This window comes from Physeter macrocephalus, chromosome 5 (assembly GCF_002837175.3).
Source record: "Physeter macrocephalus isolate SW-GA chromosome 5, ASM283717v5, whole genome shotgun sequence".
In the NCBI taxonomy this organism is placed as follows: domain Eukaryota; kingdom Metazoa; phylum Chordata; class Mammalia; order Artiodactyla; family Physeteridae; genus Physeter; species Physeter macrocephalus.
Window position 1 is genome coordinate 76,850,477 of NC_041218.1, and position 27,966 is coordinate 76,878,442.

The following is a 27,966-nucleotide window of genomic DNA, read 5'->3' on the forward strand; positions in this document are numbered from 1 at the left end:
CCATGGCCGCTGAGCCTGCGCGTCCGGAGCCTGTGCTCCGCAACAGGAGAGGCCACAGCAGAGGGAGGCCCGCATACCACAAAAAAAAAAAAAAAAAAAAAAAAAAAAAAATACTTCTGCAGATTTTGTAAAGATATCCATCATCCACATGAACACGCTGCCAGAGGCCCCACAAGTGAGAGGACTGGTAGCTTAAATTCATTAGCATCTCTGCAAATCTGCTTCTGGACACACAGGTGAGCTTTTGAAATGACCAACATGGAACTGTAACCATGCCATCACAGGAGAAAAGCAGAAAACTAATTCTAGCTGGGAAGAATTTTACAAGTTGTGTTTCTTTCATACATATTACAGAACCATTTTGAAGACCATTTGATGAAAATAGTTCCTGACGACTTGAGACACTAATTTTTTAACATTTTTTTCCAGTGCTACGTATCTCATTTAAACCATTTATTTTAAATAAAGACTGTTAGCTGGACCACTTCCCATTCAGTTTCATTTGTCCCCAACCCAGCCCCAACTCCACCCTCCGTATGGACCCCCAGGGCTCACCTCCCAGGTCTGGGACAGCCGGCTGACAGAAGCAGTGTTGAGACCCATCACAATAGCAAAGAAAGAATTCAGGTTTCTCTGGGCTTTGCAGCTATGGAATAAAAGAAAGCAAAAGACACTCTGAGGCAACATCCTTTCACCAGATGATCACAAAAGATAAAGCTGCCAAGACTCTCCCAGGCCACAGAGTTCAACCTCTAGGGCAGGGTTGAACTCTGCTCTGTGACCTACACAGTCTTGACTGTCCCTGTGGGATGGGGCGGTATCCCCTCATCACAAATGAAACCATTCCAAACGCTTCCTTACCTTGAGGAAAAGATCTGTGTTCTTGATACCCTCTGGATACTTCAAAAGATTCCTCCCTTTTAAAAATCTAATTTGGATGCATTGACAATTTCAACTGAAAGCGCTTACATTCCTATTTCTGTATATATCCCATACTCATTATAACAGCTCCTGATTCTGTATCTTTAATCTGTATGTTGTCTTTCTTTTTTGAGAAACAAGGCCCTCTTACCTCACAGGGCCCCCTCCCATTACATTTAGACATATTTTCTTTGCTCTCAACAAAATAGCTACTATGTTATGTATGTATTTAAAATATGGCATATATTATGGGGACGCTGTCTCACATTTCTCTTTTAAGGAATAAAGGAAATAAAATGCAAAATAAGACCATGTTGAGCTCCATTCACTCTGGAAGGTTACATGCTCTGCAGAACGTCAATCTTTTTTTTTTTTTTTTGCGGTACGCGGGCCTCTCACAGTTGTGGCCTCTCCCGTTGCGGAGCGCAGGCTCCGGACGCGCAGGCTCAGCGGCCATGGCTCACGGGCCCAGCTGCTCCGCGGCATGTGGGATCCTCCCAGACCGGGGCACGAACCTGTGTCCCCTGCATCGGCAGGCGGACTCTCAACCACTGCGCCACCAGGGAAGCCCCAGAACGTCAATCTTGCCCTTCAACTTAATCAGTCAAAACTCCATTAATTTTCAAAGCCAGCAGAGGGGCTTGATGCAGCAGAGGGAGGGTGGGCCTCCAGGTTGGCTGGAACAGCCTGTGAATTCCAGATATTCCTTAATCTGGGATGTATTAGAAAACAACTTCTCTGAGGAAAGATTTAAAAATTTAAAAACTACCCTGACTTAATAATTAAATATGAAAAAAGATGCAAGTGCTTAGCAGTAAGCCAGAGGCATAAAAAGTACCTAGTGTGTGTTGATCGAGCTGCCCTCACACGTCATCTCTTCCATGACATCTCCATCAATGTCTCAAATGGAATTTGGGAACAGTGTATATACAACTCTGTATCCCGATTTTTCAGTTTTATACCATGTTATATAATATATTATGGATTCTTCACTGTTATCATTAATGGTTATAGAACACTTCATCAAAAACCTATTTCATAATTTGTTTACTTATTCCCTTGTTGTAGACATTTAAACTATTTTCGATTCAATACAATTCAAATCAATGTAAAATGCTACAATAAATATCTTTTGTGAAGAAAACTTTTTACTGTATTTATGATTTTCTAAAATTAAGTTACACTTCCAGTCATTACATGATTGATCAAAAGCTATCATGACTTTAAAGGTTCTCAACACATATTAAAAACTTCCGTCTCTCAAAACTATACAGATTTCCAGTCGCACAGGTGTGTACAGGAGCACTGATTCAGAACCAGGAAACTGTTTTCGGCTCTTAAAGTGGTACTATATAGAGGTGGCTGTGCCCTGGCCGGTCCCGCCTAAACCTGCCTGCTCCCAGAGCCAGCCTCAGGGACTGGACACTGCCCGGTACAGCTGTGCGTGGGTATCAAGGCAGTGGGGGTCAGCCAATGGGAGCATTTTGGAAATTCTAGCTCCATTAACAGGGGAACCTGGAAAGGCACTGCTGCCTATGCACCTAGTGTCCAAAATACCTGGGTGAACACAGTCCTGCAAGCCCCTCACTGCTGAGTCTCCACTGGGCATGGTCTGCTCCTTTCAGTTTTCCTGTCCAGCTTTGGACTCTGCCTATAGTTCCCCGGTAGGCAAGAGGACCTGAAATTCAGTCTAACTGGCCCCTTTAGCTGGTTTCTGCCAACTGTCTCCTGGGGAGACCCTGCTTGGTATATTCCATGAACAAACAAACAGGACACTTCCCTGGTCGATGGTTTAGAAATCTTCCTGTTTCTGAGAAACTGGTGCCTAAAGGCATCAACACCACACCTCTGCTTTCCTTCCGCCACTCTCTTCCCTCATTCCACCCCTCCTGTCTCATCACACCCTGGCAAGTTCACACCAGCCAGAAGAGACTTGAGTCAGCTCCATCTCTTGATGCGATGATGCCAGGCTCCCCTGCCAAGACGCTGAGGTCAGCGAGAAGTGCCCCATCCTTATGCCAGAGGCACTGGATGCCCTCCCCTTACTCCTAGTCCTCCCACCTTACTGCATGACGGAAGCCCCACTGGTTCTGTCATGGCCCACCGGACATTTTTATACTCTGCCCATCACTCAAATGCAGAGTATACAGCAAGCCGTGCAGACAGCAACTGCCGGAGCTGAAAACAAGGCTTTTCGGGGAAATCATTTTATTATTAGTCATTATAAAAAGTTTATTATTCTTCTTTGTATTCAGAATCATTTATCTACACAAAATCTTAGATATAAGTCTCATCTTTTTATCTTTTATCTCCCCATAAACAATTTTCCTGGTTCAGATCTCTTTTTTAGTCATACTTAAAATTAAAAAAACAAAAACAAAAACCCACATATACCTAACATCTGAATCTGTAAAAAGAAAAAAAGAATTAGTATAGAAATGATTTCTCTAAAAGACGAATTGATAGAGTACAAATATGGGTTACCGTTCCCATCTGGAATCTTCCTTTACCAAGGTTAATTCATTTCAAGGTAAGAACAGACTGACACTAAAACATTCCAGTTTAGTGTCAGTCTGACACTCCTTTGTGCAAGGAAATAAAATCCACTCAACCCACAGAGGTGGGGGGATGGGATTGGTAAGAAGGAAGGAAACATGAATATGCAAATAGGATGCCTTAGGCAGGGAAGACACCTCATGATCACGGACATGACTGTTTTCCCTTGGCTATTCCTACCAGTGTGATTATGAAGAATTTAACTTTATGTTTCTGTTGGCATTCTATTCTACGGGCCAGGGATAGAGACCAGTACAGCAAACAATTCAAGAGCATGGGGCCATAGGGAGAAGATGTGAATATACATATTTCATTTCCCTGAGGACAGATATAATCTTATACTGGGAACTAAGCTATGTGGTGTCATTTTACTCCTTAGGACATTCATGTCCCATTTCACCAAGTAACTGGCATTTATAAGAAAGTTTTTGATCCCAAAGAGCCTCACGTTTAAGAATGTCACAGGCTATTATAGAAAACGTACTGGCCAAACAAACAAACAAAAAAGGAGCATTCATCATAAAAGCAGTCCAAGATTTAGGCATATCTGTTATCTATCTCTCCTTCCATCACCAGTCACATCAAACACCAGTCAGGAACCGCCATTATCTCTCACTTAAGTAAACAAAATATCCTTCTTCTGGGGTCTCCTCGCCAACAGTTCAGTCTATGTGCTACTTTCAGATCAACCTTCCTGAGGGACAAACTTGGATCATATCCATCTTCTGCACAAAAACTTTCAAAGAATCCTTACTGCCTTCTGAATTCAGTCTAAACTTTTCATTCTGAAATTCAACATCCTTTCCAATTGGATCCCATCTTCCTTTATAGATCAGTCTCCCAAAACTTCCTTACAAATACCTTCTGCTCTGGCCAAACTGGATGAGGTTCCTTTCTCTGACCACATGCTCTCTGCCTCCGATGAACCTCTCTGCTTCCCTCTCATGAGTTTGACCTCCACGGACAGTGTGCTCTTTTGAATTCTTACTCAGAATTCAAAATGTTACTTTCTTCCAAATGTTTTTCTAATCCTCCTTTCCCACACCCTTGCCACATAAGCTTCCCATCCTCTAAAGCCCCCGAAAGAATTTCATCTCATAATAGGGTACCCTCAGGTTCTATTTTGCAAATTAGACATTTGAGTTATAGAAAGTATCCCCCCAGCCTATTGGGTGCAGGCTTACTCTGATTTCCCCACAATACCCTGCATGGATGTGCAAACATTAATGAGTGATCCATACATATTTCCTAAATACTACACTGACATGTACTCAGAAACGGTTTGATACAAAAAATACTCTGAAAAACGAAGGAGAAAAAAAAAAAGGGAAGACTGGAAGGTAGAAGAACTGGGAAAGATTTTGATTCATGTGGCCTGTTTCTGTTGGGAAGCTGTCCCAAGAGTGGTTTCAGGATATCTGGTATTTTAAGAGATGCTCTCAGGAAGTTACTAGAATGTCATTCAACCAACTTTACTGAGTCACTGCTATTTACCAAGTTCAGTACCAGGCACTCCAGGTACAGTGATTGATTAGAAATGGTCCCTGTCCTTTGGAAGCTAACACAGTCCACTGAAGGAATTCTATACAAAAAGGTAAGTTTAATCAATATAATAAAGTTTTTTAAAAAAGGAAAAAAAAACCATGTGTGCATGGTAGTGGGAGGTCAGGGTAAGGAGGAGTTGACCCTGCATTTGAAAGTCAGGGATGATTTTAGGAAGGAAGCAACATACGACCTAGGTCTTGAAGAATGACAGCAATTTGCTGTGTGGAAGTGGCCATTCTTGGCAGAGCTAACAACACATGTCCAGGCTTGGATGATGCTGTGCATGGGAAAGGGAGAGCCATTTAGAGTGGCTGCAGCATGGGGTGAGGCTCAGAGGTCAGGTGCGACCAGACGGTGCAGGGCCTGCTAAGGAGTTCGCAAAGTTCATACTCTGGGCATCAAGGAGCCAAAAGCAGAATCTTGAAATGCATCTGACTGTCAATCGTTCTCACCCCACCTCACATCACCTTCCCCCATTTTCCTAACCTACTGTAGCTCACCTGGCTACAAGGGTAATTTAGCTGCACGATGGGGCATGTGTGCACTGCCTGCTTTTTTCTACAGCATAGAGCAGAGTGCTTTGGTCTAGTATTTTGACAGTTCCTTTAAGATATAAATACTTCACAGGCGAAGACAGAAATATTCAAAAACAGACCTTTTCAATCATTTGGTCACTTAACTCAATAGTACCTTTTTGCACCTCATCCCTTCTTATCATCACAAGGAAAATAATGTACCCTCTCAAAGAGAGGAGAAGAATTTCATTTTTTTACCACTAGAAACTCACTGAGCAGCAATTTTGATGAACTTTTTCACCAGCTGCACTCTCTTGCCCAGTTGGCTGCAGAGCAGAATCTCCGTGGCCACCCAGAGCTGGACCTCATTGCATCTCTGGAGCAGGAGGCTCAGGTTCACTGTGTGCTCCCCACTTCCTTGTCTGCTGAACGTGAAGTAGATCAGCTCTTGCTGAAAGACAATGTATTCATACAAGTGTTTATTGCTGTAGCACAGAGTCAAGTTCATACAAAATTCAATTCATTTTTAAGAGCTGCCTCAGGTAGACACGGTCATATCATAACATGTTAGATATAACAAATAACAATATATTAAATTCAAGATAATTTATCTTGACTTTCAGAAATGCCTTCACGCAGAAGCCTTACATAAATGTAATTTTTTAGAATGCAAGGGTGACACTTTTCGTGAAAACCTAAGACATTCTAAAGTTTAAGTCACAGGCTGAATCAAATCCAAACTTCCCAAACTTGTTCTATAAGCAACTTCAGGTGCAAATGACTATCATTACATTAGACCCTCACAGGTAGGTTCTCTAGACAAGGGTTCTTACATTTCAGTGTGAATCCAAACCACCTAGAGGCCTGTTAAAGCAGAGATTGCTGGGCCCCACCCTCCAAATTTTCTGGGTCAGTAGGTCTGAGCTCTGGCCAAAATCTGCATTTCTAACAAGCTCCCAGGTGTGCTGATGATGCTGGTCTGCGTACCCACTCTTTGAGAACCACTGACATAAGACATTGTCAAATCACAGAAAGAGAGCAAGATTAGGACAAGGTACAAAACTGACAAAATTGAGTCAGACCAGTAACTAGTGACATAGACTGACCATATGCAAAGCAATGGAAGAGATGTGTTTCTAACCGGAGGGGTGTGCATGTACATTTTACAGGAGTAATTCACATTCTCCTATTGCACAAGCACATAAGCAGGGACACATCCCACTCTACTACCATTTGCAAAGTCACAAGTCATTTAGCTTGAATGAGTTCACTACTTGCTCAAATTTAGATCATCAGGTTGGAATGTTGTTGGTGAGAAAATATGAGGACATTTAAAAAACGTTCCAAAGTGAAAGTGAAGCTTGGGGGTCCCTAAATTGGGCACGAGTTCCTTCTTCAGGGGGAAAGGCCTTCTTGTAATGAAACATTTCACTACACAGCAAAGCAAATGCAACATATTGTAGCACAGAGCTGCCTCATTTTTCATCTCCTGATTCCTGTGAGCCTTTCCACCGGCTACATTTATTCATCAACTGTCAGTAGCATGTTGCCCCTCATCTACTGTTTTATAAATGTTTAAGCTGTCCTCAAGGGAGAGGTTACAAATTTGAAATATATCTCAAGATATATTTGAAATATATCTCAAAATTTTCAATGGAGTACTTGAAGTCTTGCAGCGTAGTCTAAATGTATAGAATGTTCTTGGGAATGTGTGAGTGTGTGTGCATGTAGGTACATACATAAATGTGTTTCTCATATAAGTACTGTAAAGCTCTGTAAAGCTCATGGAAAAATAAAAATGCCAATATCAAAGGTATCAAATGTAAAATGTCTCTTCTACCCCATTAGACCTTCATATATATATATATACGTGTGTGTATATATATATATATATATATATATATACACACGTATATATATATATATACATATATATATGAATACATGTTTTCAAACAAAAATACAGCATATTTATACTACATTAACACAAATATCCGATTGTACAATATTAGGTGCAAATAAAGCATGATTATGTATTCTGATTTTCCTAGGTTTGGGTCAGTCTTTTAATATATTTCAAGTCCCCAAATATCTTTTTTGGGCCATGGTATCCTAAAGCATAACTAGATCACCAGATGATGGATCTTCTTAAAACCCAGTCACACACAAATATTCTTCAAAAAGAATTCACAGTTATACTGGCACAAGCATTTATTTTATCATTTCCCTCCTTACTTACCTCGTGAATTGAACTGAAGAGGCTCCAATCAAAATTCATTAATTCCAGAGCAATATCCCAAGTGTTCATTCCCAAAATCCTAATCGACCTTTGCTGTGATTCTTCATTTTCTGCAAAAGGATTCTAAGGTGACAGACAAAAGTAAAAGAATCCTCAGTAAATTCCGAAATATTTGGCACTGAATTGGCTGGCTATCGAAAGGCATTAGAAGCCCACATTAGAAAAAAAAATCTTGTCTGAGTGCACTTAATATTTTCCCTGGTCCGTTCGCTTCCAGTGAGTTACAACCAATTTAGCAAACAGCCTTGGAAGCCGTAGAATGTGATCAATGATACTTCACTGCCCCTCCCCCAGACACACACACACACACACACACACACACACAAATCTGATTATAAAACACTGCCCCTGGCAGACAACATAATGAAAGTGAAACCCCTGAAGTCACTTTGGCTTCTGGTAAGAATTAATGTGCCAGCAGGGTTAGTATAAAAACAAACAAAAGAAATGTCACAGTGCACTTCAATAAAGACAGACATGGGTTTTACAGAAAATATGTTTGACGAGTCTCATCCCAGACATACATTTACAAATTTTATTAAAATGCCCATGGAAAGCAAAAAAAAAAAAAAAAAAAAATTTTAAACAGGAAATAAAAAATAAGTTACTTCGTTTATACCATGGTGGATGATTATTTTAAACTATTTTTTTTAAAGGGAATAGTTTTTTTGTATTTTTTGTTTGTTTGTTTTTAAATTTATTTATTTATTTTATTTTTGGCTGTGTTGGGTCTTTGTTTCTGTGTGAGGGTTTTCTCTAGTTGTGGCAAGCGGGGGCCACTCTTCATCGTGGTGCGCGGGCCTCTCGCTATCGCGGCCTCTCATGTTGCAGAGTACAGGCTCCAGACACGCAGGCTCAGTAGTTGTGGCTCACAGGCCTAGTTGCTCCGCGGCATGTGCGATCTTCCCAAAGCAGGGCTCGAACCCGTGTCCCCTGCATTGGCAGGCAGATTCTCAACCACTGTGCCACCAGGGAAGCCCAATGGATGATTAAAGTATCAATTGCTTTCCCTATACAAATGGATATGAATTTGGTAATAACAGTATTTCCTTAAAATCTGACATAAAATTATTAAATGCCACCACAATTTTAAATCTATTGTCACTGTTAAATGTATTAAAATTATCTGGCACCTTTTAAAAATATTTGATATTTTCTAATTAAGATATAAATTCTCCCATCTGACTTGAACAGTTAATGACTTGGGAAAAAAAAGAAGGGGACGTTGCAAAAATAAATGCCATAGCAGGATAAACGGAATATTTCAGAATCCAAATATTAGTCTCTATTTTTTGAACTGCAAAGTAAATTATTAGCATTTTTGAATTCTTATATTTATGTAAAGGTTTCCTAATTTAAAAAAATGACAAAAGACCTTCACAAGCTTTTCCACAGACTTGATTCTCTTCAGAGTAGGTTTAGGTACAAATTGTCCCTGTACCCCCAGTGTGGATACAGGATGTAGCTCAGTAAGGGCTGAATGAATGATGTGCACGCAAACACTAAGGTGAGGGAAAGCCCAGGTTTCTCAGGGATTGGTCTGGCTAGATTGGGACCAGAAGGATGCCAGGCTGCACTGCAGACATTCAAAGAGCCACGAGTTGGGAAGTAACACAGATCTCTGCTTAGCAATTTGGAGGTGTAAGGGTATTTTCACTTGGCTATTTATCCCTCCTACTTTCTCCCTAAATGTGCCCCTTACCCTGGCACTGCCCTCTGGTTACTCAAGGTAGTCCACTGACCTCTCCAAGAAACACTTTCTATTTCTCTATTCCATTCATTCAGGGCTATGATTCCTGCTTTCCACGAAGGCTAATCTATGCACAAGCATGGAGGATATGAGTGGTTTCACATGTTATCCTTCCCTTACAATGTTCCATTTCAACTGAAATCTTTTGGAGATGAAATCACCTCAACTTTGATTCCAACGGGAAATTTTTAGGTGGTGCAAAAAGCTGGTTGGGGGGGGCTTCCCTGGTGGCACAGTGGTTAAGAATCTGCCTGCTAATGCAGGGGACACGTGTTCGACCCCTGGTCTGGGAGGATCCCACATGCCGCGGAGCAACTGGGCCCGTGAGCCACAACTACTGAGCCTGCGCGTCTGGAGCCTGCGCTCCGCAACAAGAGAGGCCGCGATGGTGAGAAGCCCGCGCACCGCGATGAAGAGTGGCCCCCACTTGCCACAACTAGAGATAGCCCTTGCACAGAAACGAAGACCCAACACGGCAAAATAAATAAATTAATTAATTAACGAACTCCTACCCCCAACAACAACAACAAAAATGTATATGGAGACTTTAATTCCCTATAAGCCCTTAAAAACAAAAAAAAAAAAAGCTGGTGGGGGAAGCATCCGAGTACAGGATAGCATCTGGCTCAACTCGGAATTCACAGCACCTGTTCATCCCACAAGACGCTGCCCCAGGCCTGCCCTCTACTCTTCCGAGGCCCTCGACCTCAGCAGAAGAGCGCTCTGGGAGTGCACACGAGGGAACCGCATGAGGAGTCTGTGTGTGGCGGGTGAGGGCTGCGGGGTGGGAGACGATTAGAGCGTGGGTCCTTGCATCACCAGGAGCCTAGGGCAACTGCATATTAGATTCTCCTCCTTCACAGGGTGCGGGGGAGGGAGGTGGGCAGTCACATCAATCTCATTATCCACTCAAAGATGCTGTGCAGCATCCTGTCTGTCAAGTTTCGCTGGTGGAATTACATCGTGTATAGACACAGGCCTGGTGACCTGCAGAAGGACACCCAGAATCGGGAAATCCCGAGTAAGACAAAGGGTTTCCCTCTCCTTTTCTCCCAGTGATGTACAAGGAGGAAGGTGCGGGAGCTCCAGAGTCAAATATAACTGGAAGGAATTCCTAGCCCTCTCCCTGGCTTGGCTGTGGGAAGCTAGAGTAAGTCACTCAGCCTCTCTGAACTTCACAAGGTTAGCAGGAAGGTTAAATGACATACTGTATGTAAATTACTTAGTACATACGTGTCTGGTAGAAAGTGTGAAGATAACAGTGACTAATGGCATTATGGTAGCTTGATATCTTGCAGATAATTTTACATAAGGTACTTTCATTATAAGCAGTTTTGGTTAACCCACATGGTATACAGATTCCTCCATTGTATATACAACAGGAGCCAGCTGGAAAGACCCATCCTTGTGATGACTCCATGGAACAGACCAGGACCATGAGTCTGGATGATACAGTCAAGATCTGGTACAGCCCACTTTTTTTTTTTTTTTGCGGTACGCGGGCCTCTCACTGCCGTGGCCTCTCCCGTTGAGGAGCACAGCCTCCGGACGCGCAGGCTCAGCGGCCATGGCTCACGGGCCCAGCCGCTCCGTGGCATGTGGGATCCTCCCGGACCGGGGCACAAACCCGCGTCCCCTGCATCGGCAGGCGGACTCTCAACCACTGCGCCACCAGGGAAGCCCGGTACAGCCCACTTTTTATGGGCGATGGATCTGAGGCCTGACCCTACCGTTGAGAAAGCAACCATGAGACCGAGGTTTTTAGGAACAACAAATCGTCTAGTTAGGCGTAAGTGTTCTTAAATTTAGGACGGAAAATAACATACAGTGTGGGTTCCATATTTCTTCATACGCTTACACTTCAGTGGCATCTGATGTTCCACTGTTATGTGCCATTTTACCCAGGGAAGGCTAACCATCCACCCTTTCTTCAAAGGAATGGCACACTCAAAGTGTACCCAGTGGGCAGGAACTAAGGACAGTCTCTTTCCCTTTAAATCCACACAGGATGCGTTCCTCAGCTTAACCTCCACATATCCACCAAAAAAGAAGAATGGAATTAAGATTCCATCAGAGAAAGAGTCACATCTCTCAAATCCCTTGTTTCAGAGGGACTCAGAGAGAAATAGCGTTTGACTTAGGAGGGGTTGAGAGTCCCTAAAGATGGGCCTACCTTTGATTTGCAAAAGCAGTGTTGTTTGAAAAGTGTATTGTTGACTACGGGAGGAAACAGCTTGATGTATTCTTCTAACATTCATTTTAAAACATACAAATACATGTTCTCAGTTTGACATTTGTGTCTGTGTGTTTCAAGTACAGGGCTAAAGGTACTCACCAAAGTGTCAGCCAGGTCTTTCCGGTAGACATATATCCGACCAGATGCTTCAAGGGATTTGGAGATGGCCAAGTCATTTGGCTGAAGTTCATGCTTTTCTTTATTTACAAAAAAGAGATATGAGAAACATAAGAACACCTAGTAAGCATTCACAGTACATCTAAAGAGTGAAATTTGCCAAAGAAAAATATTTAAAAGTAAATGGGATGTGAAGTAGATTTAATTCAGTTCTGCATATGCTATACAATGATACCAGATAATCAATGCTCATTATTCATAAAGAGGTACCCTCTTGTGATTCATTTTTATAATATTTAGTCATTCTTTACACAGAACAGTTAGGGAAGAAAGTAAAATTCATTCATAATCCCATCACTCTAAAGTAACCATATGATAGTAATATTGCTAACAGTTGAGTATATTTCCATACTGATCTTTATGCAAATATGTGTGCACACATGTACATATGGTCACATTATTTATATGTTTGCATTAATAATCACTACAGATATATGTATTTGTAATTATTCCTTATGTGGTTTTATATTCCTATTTTAAGTACTTATCCACTTGTCAAAATTATTTATAATGTCATGTCATGTGTAATTGGTTATATAACAGTCTATTGTGCCATCATTTAATCTTTCCTCTGTTGTTGAACATTTAATGGTTTCCAGTTTTTTTTGGTCATATAAATTAGATAGCGAGAACCATGCTAAATACTAGCACAGGGACCAGCACATAACAGGGGTTTGATAAATGGGATCTATTATTACAGCAGCCATATATATATTGCCAAAGTGAACATCTTTGTGCATAAATCTTTGGCTGCTTATAGATGATTTTCTTAAGATAGATTCCCAGTAGTGGAATTCCTAGGTCAAAGCGAAGGAACATTTTTAAAGTTTTTGATGCAAGCTGCCAAATTGCTTTCCAATTCTTACACCCACCAACGCTCACCATTCCTTTGAATAAGTTTACTGTTTTGCTAAAATCAAAAAGAGACTCTTGGTTTACTTTGTATTTCTTGACTACTAGTAAAGGTGAATATTTTCATCTATTCTTCTTCTGTTTTATTCCCCTATTGTTCCTGTCCTTTGGCCATTTTTCTACTGTAGTTGGACTCTTATAACACAATAGGCTTCTCATAGAAAAATGTCCTCCCCCCACCTGTAAGATGTAGGCAGGAATCGACCAAAGTGATACTCAACTTTATTGCACTGTGACATAATCAGCCTCTCCTAAGGTAGCCCTCCAGTTACCCAGCATGGTTGGAAATACAATATGCCACATCTCTTTTTCTAGATAACTTAATCAGTTCAAGCGCCAGATTTTGTTTTGAACATTTCTGCTTGATACAGAGTACACAAATGATACTCGAATACATTCTTTATGGCCTAGCATTGCAAAGATCAGTAGTATTGTCATGTCGGGCTGTTAACGTCGGCAGTAAATGGTCCCACGTGGCCGGGCTCTGACGTTCTTCTATCTCCTCCCTCTTTAGCTACAATTTCTTGCAACCCTCTGTGTGCCCATATATACCTTAAATCTGACTTTATAAGAGCCATTCTGCATTTGCTATGGAATTTGCATTCTGCAAATGCCATGGCTTTCAGACAGTAATTTTTCCATTTGCTAAGAAGTTTTTCTTACTTTCAGATTTGTCACTACACCATGAATGATGAAAAGTGATAGGATTTTAAGCTCTGAGTAACTGGGTAGGTTTCTGTTACTACTTACATATATACCTAACTTGGGTACAAAACAGCTAGAAACCTACTGAAAGCTGTGAGGGTAATAATACCAGTCCTTTTAGAAAAGTCCACAAAACCTACAACATGACCAACATCTCTAAACTTTTTTTAACAAAAAGAAAATAACTGTAGATCTCACTGTCATTTCATTTTGATGTAGCATTTAAAACATTTATTAAAAATTATGTAACTAGAGCAAGGAATACATTAAGCTCTGTGGGCTTTTTTTCTTCATAAGAACATTATTGCTTGGGGGATATGAAGCTGCAGGCAGAAAGGTTCTTAACAGACAAAACTACTAATTGATGGAAAATGACGGCATATTTCCAAACCTGTGAGATAATTCAAGAGATAAGCTGATATTGCTAGTGATGATTAGCTATGAGTCTATACACATTAGAACGACAGATGAATCTAACAGAGTGTAAAAATCGTATTTCACAGCCATCAGATAGATATTGGGTAGTAAAAGACCCACTCATTAATTCCCAGATTCACGTGTGGCCCTGGACCGACTCTGAGTCAGCCTCCAAGGGGGTGTGGGTCTCAGCTGTGCCACCAGGTTCTCTCAGGGTCCTTCTTTCTCCAGCACCTTCTGTCTGCATGGGGACCCAATGATTACTTTCTGTTATGGTATTGCCTTGAGAGGCAAATGCTGATTTTGATAACGCTTAATACTGTTTAGAATCATTTAATACCTTTGGTCACTTAAAATTAATATACAAATATCATATTTATCTGAAATACCTAATATATTTTATTTTATTTTATTTTATTTATTTTTTTTTTTTTTTTGGGTATGCGGGCCTCTCACTGCTGTGGCCTCTCCCGTTGCGGAGCGCAGGCTCCGGACGCACAGGCTCAGCGGCCATGGCCCACGGGCCCAGCCGCTCCGCGGCATGTGGGATCCTCCCAGACCGGGGCGCGAACCCGGTTGCCCTGCATCGGCAGGCGGACGCGCAACCACTGCGCCACCAGGGAAGCCCCCCAATATATTTTATTAAACATTCAATTACTCCCTGATTAAAATTCACATAGTCCACATGTTTCTGAAATTTTTGCTCTTTTTCTTTAGAGAATGTTTTGATGGGATGCACAACGCCCAGGGAGAGGAAGGAGTGACTCACTTACTAGGACAGGGGACATGGGCTGTATTTGTTTGAATATGTAATCAACTAGCTTGTAGGCCCATTTTACCTGCCTCTGAGTAACAAAGCGAAAGAGGCAATGTTCCATCACATAATGCTTTCGCATCAAGTAAAATACATTCTGATCTTCTCCTGACTCTAGAATGATAACAAAGGGTAAACAGGAATGCCCTTTATCTGCTCCCCCTCCCCGGCCCACCCCATCTCTGGCTGATTAGTTTACACAGTACTCCCATTTTTCAACTACTGGGACTAAGTCACTTTCTTTGTACTTTTCTCAGGGTTAATGAGATATTAAATAAAGATCGTAAACCAAAAAAGGAGGCCAGTGACACTGAGATCTGACAGGCACCGGTGAAAACGCAGGGGTCTGTTCAGGTCACACAGATCAATAGTATCAGCTTGTAATCTGTGTGATCTTATTCAAAACAGACAATAAACCATTCTCTGAGGATAAATAAGGCCCAACAGAGGTAAAAACTATAACCAGGGCTCACTCCCCATGTCTGCCTGAACGAACACTGCCTGTGAGCTTTCGGCTTATTGTACAGTTTTTATTTCCTTCAATAGGGAGTCTTTAAGTATTAAACTGTCAGCCAGCAAAATGGCTAATTCAAGGCTGCCTTCTTTTTTCTTCGGAAAGTAATTTCATCCTTTAGCAATTTCCCAAGTTAATTTAAATATGAAAACAGAAGGCTTATCTAGAGTACAAAATATGTAAAGCTTTATAATATATTTCAAAACACTGGCGCGCCTCTCTTTTCAGTTCTTGGGGAGGAAACTCAGTATCCAACAGTACCCAACTGTTGTCATGGAAACGCCTCTGGTAGGCGGCTTCTTATTGTTAGAGTGGTCATCCAGCTGCAGACCCAGAAGGGACGCGCTGCACGTTTACTCCATAAAAATGTCAACTCTCTCCTTCTGGAGGCAATCCAGTGAAAGATTAATATTCAAAGACAGAAAATAATTTACCCCCAGAGAATGTGACGGCTACCAGAGCCAGATCCTCTTCCGCATGCTGGATCTTTTCCGCCACAACTCTCAGGATCTCTTGGGCTGTACTGGAAACTTTTGCCTTCACGCTGACATAGGAGTGCTCCGTTATATACACGTGACAGAAAACTGCATGAGGTGAAAGAATTGTGAGTAGACAGAGAACAACTGTGGCCATGAGGTACAGACTTTTCACCCAAATCAAGGCACACTCCACACTATTCCCTGTAGTACAGAGCAGACACAGCTAGATTTACATATATATGTGTGCACATGGGTGCCTGAGGGCACAGCAATGTGAGCTTGCACACACGTGAGATGGAGACATGATAAAGCTGCTGAGCAAGGTGGAGTAGTGCTTAAGCATCCCATACTGTAGTGAGAGACCCACATCATGCAAAAGCGTCTGCTCAGGGTAGAGGCAGCCTGGCCACAACACAGTGGGATCTGTGCAACAGGGACTAGATTTCGGAGTCCCCTCTTTGAGGGCTACTGTGATCTCCCAAAGCAGTCTATTAAAGCGTCTAATTCAAACATTTTTGTTTTACACTTCACCTCTGGACAGGCACAGTGGCTCAGTAAAGACCACCACATTCTGTTATTTGAATTCTCATAAGCTTATCTAAAAAATCTGTCACTTGCTATGGTTTTTGGCTTCAGCCTTCTTGCTCATCTAAGAATGAACCTCCGCGCGCCGTCCCTCCACCCATATCAGGGTGGTAGTGAGTTTAGTTTTCAAATGGAGGTCACATTTCCAGCCTTTTTAATTTCCTTTTTCTTGTCTGTGGTACTAATCATTATTACTAGGACATTATCACTATCAAGGTGAATGGGCCCTGGAAAAAATGTTTCTTTATGATTTAATAGCAGAAACCGCAGCAATGGAAATAACTGACACGTTATTTGTCTCTTGTATCAGCCATTCTGAATGTATAAAACACCAGCTTCTTTACTAAAGACAGAAGGACAATAATATACTTAGATATTCTTCTCTTCTAGATTGCAAAAAAAAAAAAAAAAATTGGGGAGTGCAGGTCCTAGAGAAATTTCATATGCAATTTAAATGGCACCACAAAAATAAACCCAGGAATGTTTGCACAGAAATGCAAATGAAGCAAAAGACACACTATGGGTTTACGAGTACAAACCTCAAAGTAAACACACCACCAAGAGGCACTGACAGTATTTTGTTTTGGGTTTGGTTGGGCGTGTCACTAAAACCACAGCATCTAACAAATAGCTGTTTTATATGTTGTCAACAGACTTGTGAGAGACAAAAGGCTTTTTTCCTTCCACAAAAAGAAGGAATTTTGGAGCAAGGCAAAGATGCAGTCTACAAACTGCTAAATGTGAGGAAAGTTTACAGCTTGCTCAGTAAAATGACGAACAAAAAGAGGAGGGGGGAGGTCTTGAAATACTCAGACTCTTTGAAACTCAGCTTGGAAAATTATACAATTAATTGTAAGACAAATGGGAAAGGAAGGTCAGCAACTGAGAGGTGAGGAGGTAAGGTCATTCCATTCGCTCCTCCACTTGGTACAGGTGACACTTATGACCCAACGAGGGCCATCATGTTTGCTTATACACAAACAATGGAACCGAAGAGGTATCCTGTGACATTTTGTTGTTTAAACATTCAATAAGTTGAATAAATATTCAACGTCCACACTTAAAATTTCAGCGCTGTCGGGAAAGGCGAATTAAAAGAGAAAGTCTCCAAGTCACAATACCATGCACATTTGAATTGCTGTGTTTCCCAGCTCTGCCCTTGACTCAACCTTTATGTAAACAGGAGGAAACCATTTCCAGTTCCGTTATAAAACAGTAATGTAGAAAAGCACGCCAGGGGCTTCTCTGGTGGACCAGTGGTTAAGAATCCGCCTGCCAATGCAGGGGACATGGGTTCCATCCCTGGTCCGGGAAGATCCCACATGCCGTGGGGCAACTAAGCCCGTGCGCCACAACTACTGAGCCTGCCTGCTGCAACTACTGAAGCTCGTGCACCTAGAGCCCATGCTCCACAACAAGAAAAGCCACCGCAATGAGAAGCCCACGCATCACGACAAAGAGTAGCCCCTGCTCGTCGCAACTAGAGAAAAGCCTGCGTGCAGCAACGAAGACCCAACACAGTGAAAAATAAATAAATAACTTAATTAATTAAATTTTTTTAAAAAAGGACATCAGCACCTTCAGAGTGCTACAAGGGTGTCTCCCCTACACTGATGGAGCAGCCCTCTTCAGGGTGGGTCACGAGCCCTTCTGCCAGCAGCACTGATTGAGGACACACTGGACGTGTGGCACTGCCCGGCAGAGCCTTGCCTTGGAGGAGTTTTGACTACACATCCTTCCTTTCATTATTTTCTCCAAGATTTCCTTCTCTAAGTCTCAGGGATTGACTCAGCCAAAGCCCTGCACGGTGGCTTTAGTGGACTTTCCAGTGAGTCACAGGCGATGGGCTGACAGCAGGGGAGAAGGCAGCCAAGGGGAAAGGTTGCCTTTCCAGTCCATTTTGCACCTCTCCCCAAGAACGCAGGGGGCTCTTTGCAGTCTCCTTTCCTTACCTGGGACAGTACTCCGTGATGAAGAAAACTGTAACGCCCACAGCAAGAGAAGAAAAACTGTCACTGTGGATGCTAACGTGCTTGTCTTAGGGGTGTGGCAGCTAGAAAGGGTTAAAGGCAGGCTGATGTGTTAAAGTTGGAGAATGATGGTGATTAGCTGCTACTCCACCTGCCCCAGATCCTTGTTCAAACCATACTCACTTTCCTCTGTTTCCGTCACAGTTCCTCTATGCTGGAGCCAGTTCTCCTTAAGACTGAATTGGTGGAAAAGGGCTTTATTCTGCAAGAAGGGAGAACAAGAACAATGAATGAATGTATTGCTGCCCTTTGGAAAAGCAGAGCTGTTTGCAACATGTTCCAAAAGAGCGTGCCAATTTTTTTTTAAATAAGAAATTCACCCATCTAATCTTAGAGGAATAAACTGGGAGTTGCCTCAATTAATGCATGTGGAGGTGGAGATTCTGAGCAACATGACAGACCTTGGCCAAGGGAAAAAGCCCCCAAAATGATTCTCTGCAACATGCCGGAGAATATGGGCGTGATTTTTAACCCTGGCTACTACAAACATCCATAGCTTCTTCTCCTGAGAAAGACATGGTTTCCCCATCTCAACAGCAACCTTGCTTTTGGATAAAGCCACGTCGAGATAGGTTCATATTTCTGCTGTAGTGCAATGACTTGCTTAAGAGAAATAGGTACATGATTCATTATGATTATCCATCACCTGAGATATCAGTTCCTACAAAGCTTGTGCCTGACATCTCATTTAGCATTTCCCCCCCTCAAGTTGAAGAGGAAACACATTCATTCTGGCTACCATCTCTCTTTCTGTTGGGTTGAAGGGTTCCAACCTTTTGCTTACAAGACATCCTGACTCTCGCAGGCAAGAGTCTTGCATAGATGGTTTTCTATCTTTATATCAATGACTAAAAATCAAATTTATATCATTCTGGGGACATTGGGGAAACTCTGAGACTCCAAAACGCACTACAAAAATTCAGAATGTCATAAAGTCAAGGGCACCTGGCTGAAATAGAATCTGCACAAGCACAGGGTAAGCTAAGTGAGGTAGGAGCGGGGAGGCAAGGTGCAGCCCCTGGCTCCCCACCTGGCCCTCCTCTGCTAGAGGCAGCGTTCATTAATTAAGAAGAAATACCAAGTGGGCCAAGGCCAGGCCTCCAAACCAGATCACCCCGTTTCAGACAGAAGGGGCTGCCTTACCTTCCTCTGTGGTGAATATTCATCTACAGTGCTGAAAGGAAAAGGACAAGACATCAGTCTTTGTCTCAAACCCAGAATAAGGTAGTGATTGTCACAGAGACTCCTTTTCAGGCAGCGGGCAGAGGTTTTTGCTCTCCAAAAAGATAAAATACACAGTATTCTTTAGTTTACTATGCATAACACACTTGACATTGGGCTCTGGAGTTCCAGTGAACCAGGAAGAAAAGAAGCTATTTATTCAACAGGTATATTTTGCTTTCTACCCATAGAAACTGAGCATTGAGGAAATAACTGGATTTATTTCCACAGAAACTCTAAGTTTTCTCATATTTGGCTAGATTTTAGGTGAAACTATTGCTCTTTAGATAACTAGATAAGTCAGCCAAGACAGATCTTTTCCAGGATGTTTCTATGTGTGGTGGAACTGGGGGATCTTCTGCAGGTCCCCAGCTCAAATCTTATTCCAGAATCTAGAGATATTTCATCACCTTGTACCAAAGAGGCAAGATTCATGTCTTAGACAATTTTCTTACTTAAATCTTTTATTTCCCAGTTTTATGTAAGTTTTTAAATGGAATGTATTAAATTCCATTAATTTATTTAATGCATTTAAATGTGTACTAAACCAGAATTAAATTTTCCCAGCTGTAAGAAGGCCTGCCTTACAGCACAGATCAACTTCCATGTAGGGGATTATTCTGATGTAAAGGTTTCTTTCTTTTTCTTTTTTGCTTCATTTGTTTGTTCATATTTTCATACTAGTCTTAGGCTACCGAAATTTATTACAGTGTAGACTGTGAGAAAAGAAGACCATCAAAATTCACAACATTCATTTCCAACACCCTGTACCTCATTTCTGAATTTCTAAATGTGTGATTTTCCTGATTGGGACTAAGGTTTATACATAATTTGTTTGCATTCTAAAATTCTTTATATAGCCTTTACTAAATAGGATCTCCCTTTACTAAAATTAAGTCAGGCTTTAAATCTCAAATCGATAATCTGAAAGGCCTGAATTAACATTTTCTATGAGAAGTGCATTTGTGACTGCTGAAATCTTAAAAGAAGTTTTTCACAACTTGACAACAGATGTGTTTTATGTTTAAAAAGTAGAAACTACATTGTAAATCAGAGAACAATTTTTCCCTTCAGATTAACTTTGCAGCTATATCTGAAAACTGAATAATGACTTGATGTTTTCATTTACCAAAATTAATAAGAAGAGTTAGTGGTAAATCAGAGTAAAGTCAGGTACTAGCAATATGAAAGACTAATGATAGATACCTCAGTGATACACCTTGGATATGACAAAAGTCACTGAATAAATGCTTTCCTTTAATTTTTCTGAATTGATAAAGAGACTTCAGGGAATCCATAAAATTGAACTTTAAAAATGCACCATGACTTGCTGGGACCTATTTACAAAACTTTTTTCCTATTCATTAGAGATAGCTATGAGCTCTCCCAAATGACAAGTTAAATATTTACACTTTTAAAACTAAATAATAATTTATTAGATAATCGTTCTTATGTACCCATACTGTCATGGCTCAGTTTGTTTCTACCATACCAAACAGGGTTAAAAAAAAAATAGCCAATAAGCTTGATTTAGTGTTCATTCATCTTGAGATATAAAAACAAATATTTACTACTAGAAAACCTAAGGAATCAAGACAAATCTCAGATTCAAAATGTTCAAAATGATATAAATGAGACACTCCCAATTCTATCACATGTTGTGCTGCTTTCTTTTACTAACTGTGATGAGGAAAATTACTTACTGACGACGGTGCATTCCAAGTATCTTTTGAAATTCTTTCAGTTCTTTTTCAAGTATTGGGTATTCATATACATCATCCAGTACATTTCTGTATATGGTCTGGGGGAAAAAGAAAATTTCAGCTTAATTGGTTTGATGCCTATTTTGTAAGGATTAAGATTCACAGAGTGGTTAACCCATTGCTCAGGGAAATAAGTGGAATCCAGAACAATGCTGGGGGTTAAACCAGGTACCAATGAGATCCTGAGTGGGATTCCACCTCCTAGCCCCTCACTCAACTGGTGTGGCTCTGTGGAAGCTTTTACAGGCTATACGTAGAGAATTGTGGAAACTTAAGAGATCTCTGGCTGGCTACTCAAAATTTCCATGCCTGTTCTGTATTTTTAGAAATAATATCCACATAACCATTTGGGAGTGAAAAAATCCATTGAATTAAACTACCCAGTTGTTTTGAAAATAACATTAGTTTAGTCAGAGACTTGATTTAAACCAGTTTTTAACTGGATGTCTAAGTGATATGTGAATTTTGAAATCAAAGTGATTTCCTTCATGAAAGGCAAAATCAGTTTAGATACTTGCCTATTCTGAAATAGAACTCTTCCCTGCTCAAATTCCACCGTACCCCTTCTCTGTGTTAACTTGCGCAGCTAATACGGTTCTGGTGGCCAAAAAAATCCAACTGTTTACAAACCGTCTCCAGAGAATCATCGGTATTGAAAAGATACTGCAGCCTACTAACGATTGGACACATATATCAACTTATCCAATTTCAAGTGTAAATGTAGGTTAGTATCTGTTTTATAAGTTATTATTGCTTTAATGTCTCAAAATATACCAGGTCCTGAAAAGGTTTCATAATGTATACATTATCACTATAGGTTTTAAATAATAAATGTTTTATCCCATTATTGTAGATATGGGAATTGTTAGTTTAAAGTTATAATACATCTCAACATATGAAACAGTATCAAGTTTTAAAGTATGTTTTATTTTATGTTCCTTAATTATTTCATTTGCAGTCAAAATTCCCATGACTTATATAAAATAAATAACGTTAAAGAGCGACTATAAAACTTGCCTTCTTCTATGTAAGGAATATCAGGCTTCAGAGGTCAAAACAAATTAATACTCTGAATTATAACTTCAATATTACAAACAAGTTAGATGACTGTAACCTACGAATGAGATTTTTGAAATGAGTCATTTGGCATAAAAGAATTACTCAATAACTGGATGTTTTACATTACCTTTAAAAACATTTTTGAATGTTCATCTTCATGTAACCAGTCTTTGTACAGAGCAATCCACTGGGAAACAAGATGCAAGACCTTCCGTTTCCGACAAGGAACATCTGAGTTTTCTTCTTTGCCTTGATACTTCTTAGCAGAATAGGTGCAAATGGTTAAGAAAATTACACTGTTGCAAGTAAAAAATATGAAGAGATCCGTTTATTCTTGCTTTCACGAAATATACTAAAGCACATTTTCCAAAAAAATCTACAAATACCTGAATATGCAGGAAGAAAAGAATATGTGTAGGGAGAGTAAAAGGTGTGCACTGAAGAGGGTAAGCCCAGGAAAACGATTTACATAACATGGTGGCAGGCCGTGAGGATAAGGACTGGACGATAGAACTGACAGCTGCTGACACAGCTCCACAGGCAGCATGGGTTAATGCCACCTCCAAGAGACCCTAGGTGGCCCATTAATCACAAGAGATTAATGGGCTCCAAGAGATCTGGCCTCACTACATAGGTGGACACTGTTTCCATAAACGTTAGATCAGAACTAGGCCAGATATACTTTGATCATCAGAAATTCACATTCTAAAGTAGCGCCAAATGAGCACAGATTTCTGGAGCATAATTTGTGATATGATTCAAATGCTCACCCTAGGAATTTATGTGAAAAAAAAAAGAAATGGATAAGTGTGCAAATGTAAGTAAAAAAGGGCTGCTAATTTTCATTTTCACTGGAATAAAAAAAATATTAAACAGGAATAACCTAAATACTTCAACCATTGAGGACAGTTAAATAAATTACTGCATATCCATTTAAAGGGTTTTTCTATAGCCATAAAACTGATGGTCCAGCACTATATTTATTGACACAAGACATTCACAGTATACTGTTAAGTAGGAAAGAAAGTAAGAAAAGTATATGTTAGGATCACCCATTTCTATTAACTATGCTTATTTATATATTCATTACCTGGTAAGATATATACTGATAGTTAACAGTGGCTTCTTAAAGTAATGAGATTTCAGAGAACATGAATTATTTTTATTGTACTTATAAGCATTTCCCAATTTGTATACAATGACTATGTGTTAACTATGCTGTTAAAATTACATAAAAATAACAACCTCAAAGGCAACATGCTTAAAGCCTTAGGAATGAGACGGAAGATTGGCGCTTTCCAAAACAACTTAGTACTTTTGCCCCCCAAATTATCATTCTGAGTACCTTGGACACACTGAAAAGTTAACTAGAAATAGAAAATGCTATGATATCAAACACAGGTAGGTTTTGGGGTTACTGGACAGTATTCTATATTCTTTAATGCTGATATATAATTGCAAAATAGGAATCAATTCTGTATCAGGCTTTGTAACTATTTTAAAACATAATTCAGTCACTGTCTCCCCAACCTGCAAAAGGACATCAAGGACTGAATGGATAAAAAAGATGTGGTACGTATATATACAATGGAATACTACTATATATATATATATATATATATATATATATAAAAAACTGAATCACTTTGCTGTACAGCAGAAATTAACACAACATTGTAAATCAAATATACTTCAATTAAAAAATAGAGGAGAAAAGCAAGAGCTAACCCTGAACATTTTAGAATGGCTGTATCTGGAGAAAAAATACTTATAATCCTTGTTATGTCACCATGAAATTAAAGCAACTAACTCAGGAAAAAAAAAAAAAGTACATCAAGGACATCTGATTTCTTTGATTTCTACCTGTGAAACAAACTCAAGCAAACACAAAAAGAATCTATTAAAGTATCTATTTCTTCTAGTTTTTCTCTTGAAAGGCGTAATATAAAGATTTATCTTACATTATTTCCACTTATGCAAATGTTCTTTTCCTCTTTTCCTGTAACTATCATGGCTTGACTAATGATAAAGAAAAAACTCTTCCTTAAACATTGTGAGGCAAGACACTCGTTGGGAAACTCTGAGTGCTTTTCCTTGGCATGGCTTTCCAGCCTTTGATCTGTTGCATCTCTTCTAGTTAGTGTATGCAATCCTAAAGCCTCCTTAACTGGCCATCAACCTTCTAATCACATCCATCATCCTAAGAGAGCATGCCCTGACAAAGCTCTGAAACGATGACAGTTGATTACGGGGGTAAGACCTCCCAAGTGGGGAATCCTTCTCTCCCCCGGGATACTTGCCCAGAAACACACTATCACATATGTATGTTTTCCCATCACATGGTCTGGCACTAACTGACTGATTGTCTTCTAAGTTCAGTTACTGCCAATCCACTCAACCTCTTGACTCTGGTGTTTACTCAGCAGGCCAAATTCATCTCCAGATTCTAAAGTCTTGAGACGTAGGTTTGAAGAAAACATAATATCGACAGCACAATTTACCCACGACGTAGAATGTGAAAACAGCAGCTCTGCATTCATTTCCAGTTCCCCCTGCCTAGTCTGTCTCATTTCATCTTTCACCTTGGCTATCATGACATGAATATTTAACACAGCCACACTCTACCAAGGGGTTGTGTAAATGAAGAAAGGCAGTTAATTCCTAATGTGAGACATCTGTCTGAGAGGAAGCCGACACAGCATCCTGAAGTTAATGAAGGATATTGCCTCAACAGCGCCTGGCACAAGTCGTCAGTTGTCATGAAGACCGTGTACGTGAGAAGGAAGTCATCAAGGAGGGTCTCTGCAAAAAAAAGGAAAACAAACACAAGGTGAGCAAATCGGTGATAAGAGGGGCAGCTGCTTAGCCAGGCCCTGGAACAGTGTGCAAAGAAGAAATATGACAAATGGTGGTGGCAGTGGGAGGGGGGTGAGGTTAGGAGAATTTTAGCCACAAAATACATTATTTAGTAAAGTTATTTTTAAAAACTCTATATAGAACGCCTCAAGCAATGAGATTTTTTTTTTTTATTACAAGGCTCTCTAAACATACAATTTTGTCACCTTTTTTTCCTTCCCTAAAACATCATCTATATTTTTGGGTATAGACGTTATGGAAAACCAATGCATTAAAAAAAGTGCTTTTAAAAATAAATTTTATAAGATTTCTGAAGTATGCACTCCAGACCTAAAGGGAATGACGCTTATATGTTCTAATAAATAAAGGCTTTCTAAAGCCATTTACCTAAGTCTAGGACAAGAACAATGGATAATAAAACCCAGAGGACACATGGCAGGTTCCAAGGCCATTCACCTATATCTCTCGAAAGCATCTGTAAGAAGTTGGGAAAGTGGTGAGTGATTTTCTTACTGTTGTGAAGACAGGCAGAACTAAGCCCAGTTAAAAATGGAAAGAGAAAGCAGGTAAAATGGATCATGACATACTCCCTCCTAATTCCTTTCTACCTCTTCAACCAACCAAAACAGGTTCCACTGTTACTGCCTCTTTGCCTGAGTGTTCTTCGAAAAGTCCAGCTTATGTATAATATGGAACTCCTCAACGGGCAAAGTGACCTCCAATAATATTTCAAAAATGATAGAAAAGATTTACACTCAGAATGCAAAGTAGACCTTTTGCCAAAGTAGCAAACCTCCTCACCTTGAAATTCATTTTAATATATTATTTAATTCTCATATCATTTACATTCTGGATATCAAATTTTTAGCTATTTAAAATAATAGAAAATTGTAAGAATAGTGAGCTTGTATACTAAACAGCACTGATGTTCTCTTACACTACAAATGTGGAAATAGAAAGAACTGCCCAATACAGAATTCTATAGCTCTACGCTGAAGATTAGAAAAATTCCAGAATTTTAGAAATAACCAGCAACGTTTCTTTAAAAGTTATCAACGCACGGGCTTCCCTGGTGGCGCAGTGGTTGAGAATCCGCCTGCCGATGCAGGGGACCCTGGTTCGTGCCCCGGTCCGGGAAGATCCCACATGCCGCGGAGCGGCTGGGCCCGTGAGCCATGGCCGCTGAGGCTGTGCGCCCAGAGCCTGTGCTCCGCAACAGGAGAGGCCACAACAGTGAGAGGCCCGCGTACCGCAAAAAAAAAAAAAAAAAAAAAAAAAAAAAAAAAAAAGTTATCAATGCAAAACAAAAGGCCGTGTTGAAGAACCCAAAATTCTGATAAAAAGAAGTTGTGAATGACACCTACAGTCCTATATCAACTGCAGGGGTTAATTTATTTCCATGGTTTGTTTATGCTGCAAAATATCAAGACAGTCCTGATCCACACAGGTTAAGTGGCTGCAAATGGCAATGGTTGACCAAAAAAGCTTGCTTTCTAGTTGCAAGAGGCCCTTAATTAAAATGAACCAGAGGTGTTAATGAAGAGTATTAGGTAATTTTTTTCAAAGGTATTTATTTTTTTTACAATAGATAAGTATCAGTATTCCTCACTAAAAAAATTAATTCGACAAATGGCACCTAAACTTATAATGTTGTATCACACTGCAGTATGTGAACAGTCACTGGTCTAACCCACTATTACTCTGTGGAAAAGCAAGTTCTCAAACAGATGTGCCTGGGCCTTGCTGGGCATATATTAAGCCCAGTACAGGAAAACTGAGAATGTGGCTGGTTGCACAACTGAATGGGAGTGGATATGCACAGGAGTCTGAATGTGAGTGGATATGCACAGCACAGCTAGGAGCTCTCTACTGGAGTCCCTGTTCATGAAAGTTTCCAATCTATGCACAAAAAGGCAGAAGAAGCTTTATTGTAAAATCTACCCCCAAACTAGTTAACCTGGCAGCACAAGTTAAGCACTGGCATCCTAGTGAAAAATTTGGAACGTGTATGTGAAATTTTGTGTCTCTTTCATTACAGTGTTTTATTTTTTATTTAATTTTTTTTTGGCCACACCTCCAGGCTTGTGGGATCTTAATTCCCTGGCCAGGGATCGAACCCATGCCCCCTGCAGCGGAACTGCGGAGTCCTAACCACTGGACCACGAGGAATTCCCTCATTACAGTGTTTTAAATAGTTGAAATTAAGATCCAACGATGGCATAATGTCTGAACCCCTAGGATATGTTGGAATCCAACTTGAAAACTATCACTCTGGGATGCTACTGAACAGTTATGTTCACAAATTATAACATATCTCTGTACTAAACATGGTTGATGAGAATCCTTAGCTTCTCTGGTCTGATTGGAAATTAAGTCTTTTTTGCATTCAATGCTAGATACAGGCAGCAAGGACCATAGAGCAGCCTAGAACCTAGAATCGACCTCAGGCTTTCCAATGGGCCCTTACAGATTGGAACCCACAATATACAGAAACCACTGGGCGACGGCACTGAGAATCTCAGACAATTCAGCATCTAAAATTCTTGGTGTTGGGCTTCCCTGGTGGCGCAGTGGTTGAGAGTCCGCCTGCCGATGCAGGGAACACGGGTTCG

The 27,966-nt window shown here is 40.4% G+C and overlaps 1 protein-coding gene across 2 annotated transcripts in view; it reads right to left on the minus strand.

The window, feature by feature from the left end:
• Positions 1 to 27,966, minus strand: part of RAPGEF5 (Rap guanine nucleotide exchange factor 5) — a 220,546-nt gene that overhangs the window by 23,015 nt on the left and 169,565 nt on the right. For both annotated transcript variants that reach the window (XM_028490102.2, XM_055085044.1), the window contains 10 exons: positions 25,222 to 25,300; positions 22,626 to 22,770; positions 21,380 to 21,477; positions 19,599 to 19,629; positions 18,579 to 18,657; positions 15,796 to 15,945; positions 11,922 to 12,019; positions 7,777 to 7,899; positions 5,810 to 5,988; positions 556 to 646 (listed from right to left, as the gene is read on the minus strand). In XM_028490102.2, coding sequence (XP_028345903.1) covers positions 556 to 646; positions 5,810 to 5,988; positions 7,777 to 7,899; positions 11,922 to 12,019; positions 15,796 to 15,945; positions 18,579 to 18,657; positions 19,599 to 19,629; positions 21,380 to 21,477; positions 22,626 to 22,770; positions 25,222 to 25,300 — 1,073 coding nt within the window. The remainder of the gene's footprint in view (positions 1 to 555; positions 647 to 5,809; positions 5,989 to 7,776; positions 7,900 to 11,921; positions 12,020 to 15,795; positions 15,946 to 18,578; positions 18,658 to 19,598; positions 19,630 to 21,379; positions 21,478 to 22,625; positions 22,771 to 25,221; positions 25,301 to 27,966) is intronic.